At 62.7% G+C, this 15,474-nt stretch overlaps 1 protein-coding gene across 1 annotated transcript; it reads left to right on the top strand.

The window, feature by feature from the left end:
- Window positions 1-121: 121 nt before the first annotated feature.
- LOC105485886 (mesothelin-like protein) lies at window positions 122-15,259 on the top strand. Its single transcript, XM_071083815.1, has 16 exons — window positions 122-2,221; window positions 2,856-2,960; window positions 4,507-4,627; window positions 6,415-6,535; window positions 9,355-9,440; window positions 9,567-9,704; window positions 9,824-10,015; window positions 10,346-10,436; window positions 10,513-10,654; window positions 11,832-12,019; window positions 12,104-12,259; window positions 12,338-12,465; window positions 13,539-13,672; window positions 13,934-14,028; window positions 14,253-14,523; window positions 14,919-15,259. Exons 2-16 carry the CDS (start codon window positions 2,918-2,920, stop codon window positions 15,122-15,124), a joined length of 2,112 nt encoding a protein of 703 aa, XP_070939916.1. The 5' UTR covers window positions 122-2,221; window positions 2,856-2,917; the 3' UTR covers window positions 15,125-15,259.
- Window positions 15,260-15,474: the final 215 nt, after the last annotated feature.

Below are 15,474 nucleotides of genomic sequence, written 5' to 3'. Positions count from 1 at the left end.
AACGTGTCCAAAGCCGGGCTTCCGAGGGACAGGTCTGGCTACCCGGACCCATCCTAGTAGCTCTCTTTCCTGCCCCGAGGTCCCAGCAGGACCCGGGACAGACACAGTGCTTCTGGCTCTTATCGGCCTCTCCTGCAGACAGCAAGCACTCTGCAGCTTTGGCCTGGGCAGGCCCCCGACGACCCCCAGCCCCCACAACCAGAACCGCGGGAGCACCCAACTGGGCCCAGCCAGGGACCTTCGTAGAGCCCAGGCCCTTGGGTCAGCCCAGGCCTGGGGCCAGAGAGCGGCCTGGCTCCCCGCGTCTCAGAGCTCTGTGGAACGGGCGTCTCATGGGCCAGCACTTGGTCTCAGGTCTGCCTGGCCCCTGCCTGCCACTGTCCAGCTACAGGGCCAGCCCTGGAACCCTAGTTAGGACCCCAGCAGTGACAGCAGCAGGGCCTGGACCAGAGGCAGCTGCCGCTGTGCCTTCAGCCAAGACACGGGTTCCAGACCCGGAGTCCCCACTAGGCCCCAGACCGGAGGCAGCTGCCACCGTGCCCTCAGCCGAGATACGGGTTCTAGCCCTAGAGTCCCTGAGGCGAGGCCACAGGCCCTGAGCTCACTGCTGCTGCTCCCATGACTCAGTTTCCTCATCTGTAAAGGAAGGGGCTGGTGCAGATCCGAAGAGACCACATAACCCTCAAGTAGCACCAGTTGGGCGACCCCAACAGAGAGCAGCAACAAAGCCCTCCCGGCCAGCACACCCGTCGCTCTCCAGGCCCCTCCCTGGCCAGCCCGGGGATGTATCCACTCTCGACGCCTGGCCCCGGCCTCCCCTCCCCCAGGGCTGGCTTGTCTCCGGGCTTCCTCCTGGTCCTTGTCTGAATCAGCCCAAGTCGGAGCCAGGCACGGCTCTCCTCTCCAGTGGGACTGTCTCCCCACCTTGCCCCACAGGACCCCACCCCTCTGGACTGGGGGCTGCTGACCTCACTGCCCCTAACTGCGACCGGTTGCAGCTGTTGGAGCCGCTGTGTCCAGCTGGGCTGGCCCAGCTGGTGGCCGGCCAAGGGGCCTTCAAGGCCTGACCTGAGCCAGACCCTCCTCAACAAGCCAGGCCTCCTGAGTGCCGTCCCTCGTGGTGCCCATGCCTCAGTGTCAGCCTGGAACTCTCAGAGGGGCACCTGGGTTCCCATGGGCCTGTACAGGCCTGGGGAGCGGTCACCCACCACTCCCCCCGCTGTCAGCCCCCACAAGACCCAGAGCAGGGATTAAGTCTCAGCTTGACCATGGGGCTGGCTCATTGGGCACCCATAGCTCTGGTGCAGGGGGTGGTCATGCCACAGCTGAACCTGAGCTGCAGGATCCCAGGGTCTTGGAGCCCTTGTGGTCCTGCCAACCAGGGGCTGAGCCCCTCCCAAGATGAGAGGTGGGGTAGGTGGGCCAGGTTGGGGCTCAGCCTGGGACACCCAGCACCCCGTCCCAGTGAGGGGAGAAGCCTGGCAGGCGGGCTGGGAACTCCCTCCTGCCTGTCCTCCCGCCCTGGCCTGCCTGGTGGAGCCCCACAGTGCTCACACGGGTGTTCCTGCGTGCCCAGCTCTGTGTTGTGGTACCCACAGAATGACCGCAGCTGTCACCAGGCCTGGCCACTGCATTGGGTCGTCGTGTGCCTGATGTCCCCACACAGGGACACTGTGTGTCCGTGTCCATGCTCCTGGGCACACAGACCAGGAGGCCCGAGATGCACCTATACACGCAGGCACCAGCAAACACGACGGACTCAGATGCAGGCGTGCGGCACGACCCCTGGGGCGCAGAGACTGCAGAGCAGAGCCCTGGTGGGCAGGGAGGAGCATGAGCTGGGCCGCTGCCAGCTGTGAGCTCAGCCTTCGCTGTGGGGGAAGGGAGTAGGTGCCTGTTGTGCCCGAGGTCCCCAGGGGCTGACACGGTACATCACCGGGCACAGCCTGGGCCTCCCCCACAGGACTGCCAAGCGGGCGTCACTGTGGGAGTGGGGCGGGGCGGGGCAGTCCCATGCCGCCTGCCAGGCCGGCGTGGAGGTGAGCAGGGACCCCAGCATCCCCCCTGCACCGTCTCTGCACCCGGGCGCTCAGCAGCAGCAGCTGATGCACTTGGCGGGCTGGGATTGCGTCTGGAGCACCTGGTCCGCAACTCCCTGCCCGGAGCAGCCACCCCACAGCCCGGCAGCACCTCCCCCGCCGCACCCACGGTTTCTGCTCAGGTGAGAAGGGCAGGTGGGAGCCACCACCAGCCCACCGCAGGGCCGGTCCCAAGCCGCTGCATTTGCCTCTGCGTGGGGCAGCCTCCCTGTCTCCCTTTTGGGCCACAGTCAGGAGGCCCAGAGGTGCCCAAAAGCCATCAGGCTGGTTCCAGGAGGAGGCAGTGGCCCGCAGCAGTACCGAGACCCTGACTCCTCTGGCCTTGCAGCTTCAATTTCCAGCGTGGCTGAGGCTACCCCAGCTGCCACTGGGGGCCAGATTTCAGCGACAGAGCCGGACATCTGGGGCTCAAAGAGGGAAAGGGAGCTGCCAGGGCCGCTGGGTGTGGGGACGAAGCTGGGGTGCACGAGGCTGCCTGAGGCACTCGCTGTTGGCTGGAGACGCAGCAACCCGTGGGCCCCTAGGCCCCTACCTGTGATAAGAAAGGCCCAGGGTTTCGCCAGCTCCTGGTCCCTCTGCTGCACTTTACTGTTTATGGGATCCTTCCCCCTTGAAGGTGGGAGAGCCGCAGCTCTGGCCCCGCCGCCCCGGGTGAGCCCGGACTGCACCCTCCATCTCCACACCCCAGGGGGTGGGAGGCAGTGTGGGGCCAGCCTGTGTCTCTCACCTGTGTTTGCCTGTGTCACGCTTCTCCAGCTAGTCCTGGACCCACTGCCCGTGGCCCCAGCACCTTCCTGCTCTGGAACGTCTCAGCCAGGATGACCAGCACGCGCCGCCGCACAGACATGGGCCCCAGAGTGGGTGAGACGAGACCTCCATGCAGAAGGGGGACCTCCAGAGTGCCAGGCCCACGTGGCAAAACCATCCCGCAGACGTGGGAGTGCCCAGGGCCCTGGCCACCCCATTTTCCTGAGCCAGGGTCTGTCCCAAGCCAAGGAAGGAAGAGGCGGGCCCTGCCCAGCAGCAGCCGGCCGGGGGGCGGGGGGGCTGCCAGGGCACAGTGAGCCCAGCCCACCCCAGCAGGCATGGGGGTCCTGGGAGGGTGAGGCAGGGCAGGCAAGCTTGGCTAGAAGGGGCCACTCCTGGCCCAGGCAGGTGGATGTGGCTTCCGGGGAAATAGTGGGGGCAGGGGTGAGTGGAGACACCGTTCTCTTGGGCAGCCTGGGCACAGGCAGGGCCAGGCTCTAAGGCCAGGGTGGGGAGGGACCCTGGCCATGCCCAGGGCTGCCCAGTGCCTCACCCTCCCTGAGAGGGGTGGGCCAGGCCCCAGCAGCCCAGGAGGCCGTGGCAGATCTGTGTGGGCTGCGGCGACTCCCGCTCTATGTCTTCGGGAGAAGAGACTTCACCACATGGTCTCCCCAGGGCCAGCAAGATAAGGGGGCTCCCCTGCACCCGAACCCCCTTCCTGGGCTGGGTTTCCAAAGCAGGAACATGGGCTGGGCCCCCAGTTCCCGCGAGGAGGCCTTGCTGTGACCCCCACTGCAAAACTGAGCAGTTGGGGCCCTTGAAGGTGGCTTCTGCCCCCACACCTCCTCTGTCTTGGGGGTCTCAGGGCTCCACTGTGAGGACACAGAGCCACGGGGCATCTGGCTAGAGGGAGAAGGAGCTCACACGTACACCTGCCATCTCACACGTGTGCAACACGGGTGCACATGTGCACACGCCGCCAGACTCATGCACACGACCGTCACCTACCGGTGCACACCGTCACCTACCCGTGCACACTGTCACCTACACATGCACAGTCACCTACCCTGCACACTGTCACCTACCCATGCACACTCTCACCTACCTGTGCGTACTTGCACATGTCCACAGCCTCATGCCTGTGCTACCCGTGCACACTGTCACCTACCTGTGCACACTGTCACCTACACATGCACAGTCACCTACATGTGCACACCGTCACCTACCTGTGCGTGCTTGCATGCGTCCACAGCCTCACGCCTGTGCTACCTGTGCACACTGTCACCTATCCATGCACACTGTCACCTACCCGTGCACACCATCACCCACGCGTGCACACTGTCACCTGTGCGTGCTTGCACGCGTCCACAGCCTCACACCTGTGCTACCCGTGCACACTGTCACCTATCCGTGCACACTGTCACCTACACGTGTGTGCCTACACATGTCCACAGCCTCTCGCCTGTGCATACACTACCAGACACACCCCGCACTCAGGCCCAGGCTGTGCACAGGTGGCCAGTGCTGTGGGGCTCCAGAAGTTCCTCCGTGTCCTCTGGTCTCAAGGAGGCCCCCATGGTGGGGGTCACAGGTCCACCCTGGGATCCGGATGCCCCGGCCCCTGCTCCCACCGAGACCCTCACGGCCCGCCTTATTCCAGGTGCCCTGCAGAGCTCGGGCCTCACCCTCCTCCTGTCCCTCGCCGCCCACTGCTCTGGGCCCCAGGCCAAGGGTCTTTCCCCAGGAGGGCTGGATGCCAGTGGGGCCAACCTGTGGGCCAGGTGAGTGCAGCCCTCTTGCAGTGGGGGTCTGCTTCTCGGTTGGGCTGGGGGAGGGGTCTGGCTAGGGGATGGGGAGGGGTCTGGGGGTGGCCGCCGGCAGTCTGCTGCTGAGGCTGTCATCTCCTGCTCCACCCTGGGGGGCCCTGAGATGACTCAGTGTCCAGCTTTGGACCTACACGGCCGGGTGTGGGTCCCTCGGCCACCGCTGAGGCCTCAACCATCAGGCCCAGCCACGTCTGCCCACCCCAGAGAACACTGTGTGGTTTCCCCGCACTGCCTGGAGCCTCATGCGGGGCTCAGCCCTCCTCCCCGTCCTTCAGAGTTGGTGACAGTGACAGGCTGGTCAGTTGACTAACCAGGGCGTCTGTGAGGCAGGGCTGGGGTCCTGAGTGGCACAAGGCCCGCTCTGTGTTGGACTGGATTAGAGTCACACCATAAGGAAGGCTGGGGAGATGGCTTCCCCAGGGCTGCCCAACGGGTGCCGAAGCCTTGGGTGGGGGTGCCTCTTCCTCAGGTGCCTCAGCAGCCAGCAGGGGTGGTCAGGGAGCAGCCTGAGCTCCTGGCCGGCTGGGACCCGGCCTCAGGAGGAAGTGCTGCCTCAGGGTCTGGGTAGGGGCCACACCTGAGGCCCTGCGTGCAGCCGAGAGCCTGGCCCCACAGGGTGCTCTGGAGAGAACGAATGAATGAGTGAGTGAATGAGTGAATGAGTGAGAATGAGGGAATGAGTGAAAATGAGTGAGTGAATGAGAGAGTGAAAATGAGTGAATGAGTGAAAGAGTGAGAGAGTGAATGAGTGAATGAAAATGCGTGAGTGAATGAGTGAAAATGAGTGAATGAGTAAAGAGTGAGTGAGTGAATGAGTGAATGAATGAATGAAAATGAGTGAGTGAAAATGATGAGTGAGGCCGGGCGCGGTGGCTCAAGCCTGTAATCCCAGCACTTTGGGAGGCCGAGGCGGGCGGATCACAAGGTCAGGAGATCGAGACCACAGTGAAACCCCGTCTCTACTAAAAATACAAAAAAAATTAGCCGGGCGCGGTGGCGGGCGCCTGTAGTCCCAGCTACTCAGGAGGCTGAGGCAGGAGAATGGCGGGAACCCGGGAGGCGGAGCTTGCAGTGAGCCGAGATCGTGCCACTGCACTCCAGCCTGGGCAACAGCATGAGACTCCGTCTCAAAAAAAAAAAAAAGAAAATGATGAGTGAGTGAATGAGTGAGTGAATGAATGAGTGAGTGAAAATGAGTGAGTGAAAATGAGTGAGTGAATGAGTGAAAATGATGAGTGAATGAGTGAATGAGTGAGTGAATGAATGAGTGAAAATGAGTGAGTGAAAATGAGTGAATGAGTGAAAATGAGTGAATGAGTGAAAATGCGTGAATGAGTGAAAATGAGTGAATGAGTGAAAATGAGTGAATGAGTGAAAATGAGTGAGTGAATGAGTGAAAATGAGTGAATGAGTGAAAAATGAGTGAGTGAATGAGTGAAAATGAGTGAATGAGTGAAAATGAGTGAATGAGTGAAAATGAGTGAGTGAATGAGTGAAAATGAGTGAAAGAGTGAAAATGAGTGAATGAGTGAAAATGAGTGAGTGAATGAGTCAGTGAAGCAGGATCTTGCCTGTCGGGGGCACCACCTCCCGCTCTCCCTCCCTCAGTGCTGGGGGGCAGTGGAGTCGGACCTTGGTCCTGCAGGCTGCGTGCAGCCCGTGCCCTTCTGCTGGGCAGCCGCGCTCAACTGCTTCCACCCCTCCCGGACCCTCCCTGCCACTATCTCCTCCTCTCTGCCCAGTGCCAACTGCTCCCTGCTGCAAGGCTTCTGGTGCCAGCCGGCCGGTCAGCTGCCCCGGGACCAGCTCTCAGCCCTAATCCAGAGGCTGGCCTTGCTGCAGGTCCCCCTCCAGGCCTGGCAGGTGAGCGGGGAAGGAGTGCAGGTGGGTGGGTGGGCCAGGCGCTGAGGGACGGGCCCGGATAGGGAAGGGCACATGGGCTCCGGTGTGAGAGGTGAGGGACGGCTAAGCGAGAGCTGGGGCAGGACCCAGTGTGACCACAGTCGGGACGGGGTGTGCAGCCCCCCAGGACGGGAGGGTCCACCCAGGAGGCGGGGGGACTTTCGGGTGCAGCCAACCTACTTCCAGGACTTTTCAGCCAACTTCCCTGCAGATGCTCCACCCTGTGTCCGCAGTGAGGGCGAGGGTTCACCCTCCCCTCCCCACCCACCGCTGTGGGGAACGGTGCCCGACTTGGGGTACATACTCCGGGCCCCCAGAGTGGATTTTACAGCCCGCTGGCCTCTCCGTGCATGGGCTGCAGGATCCTGGCCTGTGAGGGGCCGTCCAGGAAAAGGGAAAGGCAGAAAGACCTCCATTCCTTCCCGGGAAAACCAGACAGTGAAATAGTTTAGAGGATTATCTGAGCAATATGAGTGACCCTGGCCTGAGGAAAGTCTCAAGAGGTGTGAGCGCACCTGAGGCCGGCAGGCTGCAGGTTGGTTTTCTAGGCATCGGGGAGGTAGGAGCGACAGGCGGGGAGGTAGGAGTGACAGGCAAAGAGGCAGAGAACAGGGGGTAGGCAGACATCAACCCGTTCTCCCTGAAAAGGCAGGATATCTCGAACTGGGGGCCTCTAAGTCACAGGTGGATTCAGAGACTCTTTCCTTTGTAACCGGTTAAAGGAATAAAGCCCTAGGTATAGCATGGACTCAGTAAATAGGAATGCTTTCAACGCAGACAAGCAGGCCACAGGAGGGAAGGAGGGAGGGCCAGCAGGCACTGCCTCCCCTCTGCCTGGCACGGCCGTAGGTCTCTTTTATAACTTGGTATCTTATTGCCACGCAGTCTGTTTTTTCTCTCTTATGTATTTATTTTTGAGACAGAGTCTCACTCTGTCACCCAGGCTGGAGTGCAGTGGCACCATCTCAGCTCACTGCAACCTCTGCCTTCCGGATTCAAACAATTCTCCTACCTCAGCCTCCCCAGTAGCTGGGACAGTTGTTGTTTGACATGGAGTCTCTCTCTGTCACCCAGGCTGGAGTGTAATGGTGTGATCTTAGCTCACTGCAACCTCTGCCTGCTGGGTTCAAGCGATTCTCCTGCCTCAGCCTCCCAAGTAGCTGAGACTACCGGCGCCCGCCACCATGCTCGGCTAATATTTTTCTTTTTCTTTTTTTTTTTTTTTTTGAGACGGAGTCTCGCTCTGTCGCCCAGGCTGGAGTGCAGTGGCGCGATCTCCACTCACTGCAAGCTCCGCCTCCCAGGTTCACGCCATTCTCCTGCCTCAGCCTCCTGAGTAGCTGGGACTACAGGCGCCCGCCACCTCGCCCGGCTAGTTTTTTTGTATTTTTAGTAGAGACGGGGTTTCACCGTGTTCGCCAGGATGGTTTCCATCTCCTGACCTCGTGATCCGCCCACCTCGGCCTCCCAAAGTGCTGGGATTACAGGCGTGAGCCACCGCGCCCGGCCTATTTTTGTATTTTTACTAGAGACAAGGTTTCACCATATTGGCCAGGCTGGTCTCAAACTGGCCTCAGGTTATCTGCCCGCCTCACCCTCCCAAACTGCTGGGATTACAGTCGTGAGCCATGGCGCCCGGCCTAACTTTTTAATTCTTTTTAGAGACGGGGGTCTCACTATGTTGGCCAGGCTGGTCTCAGACTCCTGAGCTCAAGGGATCAGCCGTCCTCAGCCTCCCAAAGCGCTGGTATTACAGACATATTGCATCACACCTGGCCAGCTTTTTGCCCTTCTTTTGATAATCAAACAGGCTGAACATTCTGTTCCAGCTCACAGGCATTCTGGGTGTTTGTGAGTCAGGGTTTTTCTTCCCCTCCCTCTCAGCCAGGAGGACCTTGCCCTGCAGGAGGCTGGCAGCCCATGCTCCATTCCCTGGGGCTCCTTTCAGGCTGCAGGAGGGTCCCCGAGCCCCCACCCTGAGTGGGCTCCTCCTCAGGGATGAGACCCTGGTGGGGGCTGCACAAAACTCTGGGGCCATCCTTGTCTGCCTCAAATCCCCTCCTCATATGCACAGGATGTCCCAGGTGCTTGGTTGACATAAAATCGGGCAAAGGGCCCTCTGAGGAATGGGCTAAAAACCCTTGAAATGACCTCAAAGGCCAGGCTAGACAAGCCTAGGTGGGGGGTGGCTGAGGCTGGGCAGCGTCCTGCATAGGCTGAGAGGAGTGAGCAGAGCCTCAGGGAGCATGGAGGGGCGGAGGCTGGGCCTGGCAGAGCCCCAGTGCCAGGAGGAGGCTGTCAGGTGGAGCCAAGGGGCACCACCCAGGGTCCACTTGGGAAGCTGCCAAGGGGCTGCACTGGAGGAGACCCCCAATCCCGGCATTGTGGAGCCTCCTTGGTGGGGATAGGCAATCATCCACACCCGCCCAGCATCCAGACACTTCAGCACTCCACCAGTGAGGAGGTGGCACAGGGGCCTGGCGGCCGGGGAGGCGGCGGAGGGGCCTGGCGGCCGGGGAGGCGGCGGAGGGGCCTGGCGGCCGGGGAGGCGGCGGAGGGGCCGGGGGCAGCCGTTTGGAGGCCTGTTCTGCTGTGCAGGGTTCCCCTCCAGGCGGAGGGGTGGGCACAGGTGGCCACGGGGAGGACCCGACATGTGGGAAATGGGGCCCAAGAAGTGGGTGGGGACTGGGTCCTGAGGCCCGTGCAGAGGGGACGGAGCCCACGGGCTGCCACAGCGAGTCAAGAGTGGACGAGGGAGTGACCAGCGCCCTCCTGCCCAGCTCAGCTGCTTGGCCAACCTGGCATCACGGTGCGGCCTCCAGGACGACTTCACGCTCCACCCGCCCAACCTGCTGCTCTTCTACAAGTGAGTGTCCCTCCCTGCCCAGCCACAGGAGTCCTGGGGGCCCTCAACGCCCCAGGGGCATCTCAGGGCTGCTGGGAGTTCCGACCCCGCCCCCCGTCAGTCTGACAGCCTCACACTCACCTGCAGCCTGAGCCAGGTGCGGGAAGTTGACTGCCGGGCCTTCATCCGCCGCGCCGCCCAGGGGGACGTGGAGCTGCTGAGCCATCTACCCGACCAGAGGGTCGCCCTGCAGCGTGTGGCTGTGGGCTGCCTGGTGGGCGCTGGGCGGGGTGGGCTGGGGCACGTGGGGAGTGGCTGTGGCCTGCCTGGTGGGCACCTGGGCGGGATGGGCCCGGTGCCTTGGAGGCAGCCTCCTGCTGGGTGCCGACCTGCTGGCCCTGCAGGGGGGGGGCCCGCCCACAGCTCAGCGCCTCCAACCTGCCGCTGCTCGGGGCCCTGGTGTGTGACATGGACGCGTCCAGCATCAGTGCTGCGGACCCCCATGTGCTGGAGAACCTGCAGCGCTGCCCCCGGCTGACCACCGCCCAGCGCATTGCCCTCAACTCACTGCTGGCCGGTGGGAAGACCTCGCTCGGGTGGGTGGGGTCACGGGGCCAGGCGAGGAGGCGGGGATGAGATGGGAGGCGGCCTGGGGTTGGCCCTCTTGGTCACTGATGTCCACAGCCCACTAACATCTGACCTCTGGCCTCAACCTCACCGGGTCCTGCAGCCAAGGGGGCAGAGGGTCGGGGTGCTGCCCCACTAGCTGTGGGGGGGGGGTGTCCCTCCCGTGGGTGCCAGTCAGGGGTCTGGGTGGTCAAGCACCTACTGAGTGCTCCTCCTGCCTGCTGGGTGTCCATGGAGGGGCAGGGGCTCCCAGGGGGGCCTGCCCTGGACCCAACACGGCACCCCTTTCTGTGTACCAGGCCCCCTGGCTCCTGGACACTGGAGGGGCTGCAGGCCCTGGGTTCCCTGGCCACATACATCAGCCCTCACCTGTGGGCACAGGTGCAGGAGGTAGGAGGGGGCCCCAGGGTGGACACAAGCGAGCCTTGCCCGGGCCACCAACCTCAGCGCACACCTGCCCTGCCAGGCCGTGGGCCTGGGCTTCTTCAGTAGCATGGTGGCGGCATGCCGGGCAGGGAGGCTCAGCCAGCACGAGGCCAGACGCTTCATCACCAGCTTCCTGGAGTCCAAGACCAAACTGGTGTCCTCCAGGCCCAGGCTCAGCACAGGTCAGTATGGCCACTGTGGCCTGGGACGCTGCACCTCCCCAGTCCGGCTCCTCCCTCGGGCCTGGCTGACTTCAGAGAAGTCGTTTGGGCAAGTTCTTGGTTAGAACTCTGGGCGGCCGGGCGCGGTGGCTCAAGCCTGTAATCCCAGCACTTTGGGAGGCCGAGGCGGGTGGATCACGAGGTCAGGAGATCGAGACCATCCTGGCTAACATGGTGAAACCCCGTCTCTACTAAAAATACAAAAAAAAAAACTAGCCGGGCGTGGTGGCGGGCGCCTGTAGTCTCAGCTACTTGGGAGGCTGAGGCGGGAGAATGGCGTGAACCCGGGAGGCGGAGCTTGCAGTGAGCCGAGATCACGCCACTGCACTCCAGCCTGGGAGACACAGCGAGACTCCGTCTCAAAAAAAAAAAAAAAAGAACTCTGGGAAAGCCAAGGTCTGACCAAGGTCAGAAGTGGAGGGGAAGGGGTCAGGGAGGGGGCCTGGGCCAGGCACGGCGGCTCACACCTGTAATCCCAGCACTTTCAGAGGCCGAGGCAGGCAAATCACTTGAGGTCCAGAGTTCGAGACCAGCCTGGCCAACATGAGGAAACCCCGTCTCTAATAAAAACACAAAAATTAGCCAGGCGTGGTGGTGTATGCCTATAATCCCAGCGACTTGGGAGGCTGAGGAGGGAGAATCGCTTGAACCCGGGAGGTGGAGGTTGCAGTGAGCAGAGATCATGCCACTGCACTCAGCCTGGGCGACAGAGTGAGACTCCACCTAAAAAAAAAAAAAAAAAAAAAATCCGGGCACAGTGGCTCAGGCCTGTAATCCCAGCACCATGGGAGGCCAAGGCAGGAGGATTCACTTAAGGTCAGGAGTTAAAGACCAGCCCAGCCAACACGGCAAAACCCCATCTCTACTGGAAATACAAAAATTAGCTGGCGTGGTGGCGCACACCTGTAATCCCAGCTACACAGGAGACTGAGGCAGGAAAATCGCTTGAACCCGGGAGGCAGAGGTTGCAGTGAGCCGAGGTCAATGCCACTACTCTCCAGCCTTTGATGCCCTGCTGCTAGGCAACAGAGCAAGACTCTGTCTCAAAAAAAAAAAAAAAAGCGGGGGGGCGCCCTGGAGCCGGCAGTGGTGGTTGGCCCAGGCCCCGGTTACCAGCCCGGGCCGCACACACCCCCAGGGAGATCCTGTGTCCGAGGCAACATCACGGCGGCCACGCTGCGGGACAATCTCTTTCTGGTGCGCTACGACTGTGCACAGCTTGAGTCCTGCCTGGACGGCCACGTCCTCAGAACCAACCTGGAACTCCTGCTGCAGCACCCGCTGCCCGCTGAGTGCCAGCGCGTGGTCAAGGCCAAGCTCGCGCAGGTGCACGGCTGGGTGGGGGGGATGGGGAGGCCCGGTGGGCGCAGCACCTCTGCTGACCCTGCCCGGCCCTGCCCACCTGCTCAGATCTACCCACAAGGCCTCCCGGAGGATCAGTTGCGGCTCATCACCTCGTTGGTCTACCTCTACTCCTGCACCGAGATCGGCCAGTGGAGCATCACCTCCTGGGACATGGTTGTGGCTCTGCTGGCCTCTGATGTAGCCCTGGAGAACCAGACAGAGGTGAGGGCACCTGGGCAGGCGGGCAGGTGGGTGGTCCCAAGCCCCAGCCCACCCCACCGGCCCTGGCTCTGCCCCCAGGCTGTGCTGCAGAAGTTTCTGGAGCACAATGGCACAGTCTCCGGCGCCCTGCTGCTGGCCGTCGGGGGCACCCGCCTATGCTGGATGAGTCCTCAGCAGATCCAGACCATCCATCCCCAGGAGCTCCGGTGAGCCAACCCCCCACACTCAGAGGCAGCTCCCGCCTCAGCCCAGGCGGACCACGAGGGGAAACTGAGGGCAAGGAGGGCAGTCCAGCCAGGCCATCGGGTGCATTAATCGTAGGGCTGCCCTGGCTGGACTCTAGCTTTTTTTTTTTTTTCTTGAGACGGAGTCTCGCTCTGTCGCCCAGGCTGGAGTGCAGTGGAGCGATCTCAGCTCACTGCAAGCTCCGCCTCCCGGGTTCACGCCATTCTCCTGCCTCAACCTCCCGAGTAGCTGGGACTACAGGCGCCCGCCACCTCGCCTGGCTAGTTTTTTGTATTTTTTAGTAGAGACGGGGTTTCACCGTGTTAGTCACGATGGTCTCGATCTCCTGACCTCGTGATCTGCCCGTCTAGGCCTCCCAAAGTGCTGGGATTACAGGCTTGAGCCACCGCGCCCGGCCTGGACTCTAGCTTTGAGCAAAGGACACAAACTGGGTGACTTTATTTATTTTATTTATTTATTTATTTATTTTGAGATGGAGTCTCGCTCTGTCGCCCAGGCTGGAGTGCAGTGGCACAATCTCGGCTCACTGCAAGCTCCGCCTCCCGGGTTCCCGCCATTCTCCTGCCTCAGCCTCCTGAGTAGCTGGGACTACAGGTGCCCGCCACCTCGCCCGGCTAATTTTTTTTTTTTTTTTTTGTATTTTTTAGTAGAGACAGGGCTTCACCATGTTGGCCAGGCTGGTCTCGATCTCCTGACCTCGTGATCCACCCACCCAGGCCTCCCAAAGTGCTGGGATTACAGGCGAGAGCACTGTACCTGGCCCTCAGCTTTCCCTGTCCTTAGAAGGACCCCAGGCATTGAGTTAGGGCCCACCTGATCCAGTCTGACCTGATCCCATCTGCAATGACCCTATTTCCCAACAAGGTCACATTCTGAGGTTCTGAGTGGATGTGAATTTGGGGGAACCCTGTTCACCCCAGGACAGAGGGTGAGAGGAAAGCTGTGGCTCAGGAAGGGAGGGCCATGCCCAGCTGTTGGAAGGGTCGGGGACTGGTGGCCAACTCCTCAGCCTCCCGCCTCCCGCCTCCCCCAGGCTGGCCGGGGCCCTGGACGTCTCTTCCTGCCCCCAGAGCCGGAAGGATGTGCTCTACGCCAAGGCCCGTGAGGCCTTCAGCAGCAGCAGCAGGACCCCAGCTGCCTACTACCACTTCATGCGCCCCTACCTCGGTGAGCCCTGAGCCCTCACCTCTGTCCCTGCAGCGGCTACCCCGTTGAAGCCCTGCCCCCTCACCCCCCCGTCCCCCCTGGGTGGCTCCCCCCGCCCCGTGGAGCCCCACCCCCTCGCCCCTGTTCCCCCAGCGGCTCCCCCGGTGGAGCCCCGCCGCCTCACCCCATCCCCCCGGGTGGCTCCCCCCCCACCGCCTGTGGAGCCCCAACCCCTCACCCCCGTCCCAGCTCCCCACCGCCCCCTCGCCCCCGTCCCCCCAGGCGGTGCACCGGTGGAGGAGCTGCAGCACCTGGCCCAGGCCAACATCTCCATGGACATCGACACCTTCACCAGCCTGAACCCCCGCGTGCTGCAGGTGGGGCCGGGCTGCCCCGTGAGGGTGGGGGTGCAGGGCTGGCCCAGGCGGGGGAGCCCCTAGATCACAGGTCACAGCCAGCATACCCCCACTTTCCCACTCCAGGCCGTTTCTGGGCCTCTCACTCCTGCCACTGCCCAATCCTGGGTCTGGCCCTCTCCTGTGGGTCTTCCCCTGGCCTGGAAGGTGGCCCCATGGCCCCTCTGCCCCGCCCCTCCCCGCAGAGCCTGGATGTCAGCAATGTGACTGCGCTGCTGGGCCACAACGTGGGAGACCTGCAGAAGGCCCGAAGCCACCCCACCGTCAGGTCCTGGCTGTACAGCCTCAACAGCTCCGCCCTGGGCCAGCTGGGCCTTGACACCAGCCCCGCCGGCCCCGCCAGCCCCACCGGCCCAGCCCACGGCACCAGCGGGCCCCCCAGCACCACCCACCAAGCGCCTCATCTGGTCCACACCTCAGGCCTGCCGGGGAACGCTGCCCAGGCCTCCACCTCAGGTATGGCCCCCTCACCCCTCCGGCTTGGCCCCCTCTGCCCAGGGCCCTCTCAGACCTGTTCCCCGCCTCGTGGCCACTCCCACAGTCTGTCCACCAGCTTTGTCCATTGCCTCCTGGGATGACACTGGCCAACCCTGGCTTCACCCTTCATTGCCTACTGAGTGAGAGATGCAGCTGTCTCCCCTAAAACCCACTGACCAGCAGAAAGTGGGGGCAGGGGAAGCCTTGAGACCTTTGTTGGGTCCCAGAAGAGCAGCCGCAGACGGGTGCCCTCGCCGGCTGTCCCCACCCTCCCCAGCCAGAGGGAGGGGCTGCCCAGGCCTGTCTGGCTCCAGGGGGTGGATATGGGGGTAGTGTCTGAGGGACTGATGGTGTCCTCCCTGTTCCATCTACAGGCAGCCCGTGGGCCCCCCTGGGGTACCTGCCCCTGGCGGTGGCCCTGCCCTCTAGCCTCCTATGGCTGCTGCACTGGGGGACCTGCACCCTGGCTTCTGTGGACAGTGCTGCCTCGGGGTGGCTGGGTTCACAGGGGTCAGGTGCAGGAAAAACAGGGCTGTTAGATTCAGCTGGACGCCCACTTGGACTGAGGGGCCGGCTCTAGGCCAGGCCAACCTGCCCAAGCCCCACCTCGTAGGCTGCCCCGCCCATCCCCGCCTCCAGGTCCTGCGAGCTGGACTGAGGACCAGGCCCTGAGGAGGTGCCTTCCGCACAACCACAGGCCCAGGCGGGACACAGAAGACGCTGCCCCGGCCCTGCAGAGGGCTGGGGCTGGGGCTGGGGCTGGGGCTGGGGCTGGGGCTGGGGTTTGGAACCACTGACTTCGTTGCTGGTCATGAATAAAGTCCAAAGTCGTGGTCCCGCCTGTGTTCGTGCTCAGGGTCTGAACAGGGGGTCCTGGGAATGTCCTAGCCGGGGCCCAGCCTGTGGGGATGGGGGCACGGGACTCCCACC

The sequence above is a fragment of the Macaca nemestrina genome, chromosome 18, assembly GCF_043159975.1.
Source record: "Macaca nemestrina isolate mMacNem1 chromosome 18, mMacNem.hap1, whole genome shotgun sequence".
In the NCBI taxonomy this organism is placed as follows: Eukaryota; Metazoa; Chordata; class Mammalia; order Primates; family Cercopithecidae; genus Macaca; species Macaca nemestrina.
The sequence above is the reverse complement of the archived record's forward strand: the minus strand, read 5'-3'. Positions and strand labels throughout refer to the sequence as shown.

Excerpts from the sequence above, each read along its gene's own strand:
- LOC105485886 (XM_071083815.1), top strand. The coding sequence starts at position 2,918 with ATGACCAGCACGCGCCGCCGCACAGACATGGGCCCCAGAGTGG. Across the intron at positions 13,673-13,933 it reads CTTCATGCGCCCCTACCTCG|GCGGTGCACCGGTGGAGGAG; the intron begins GTGAGCCCTGAG and ends CCGTCCCCCCAG. Across the intron at positions 14,029-14,252 it reads TGAACCCCCGCGTGCTGCAG|AGCCTGGATGTCAGCAATGT; the intron begins GTGGGGCCGGGC and ends CCCTCCCCGCAG.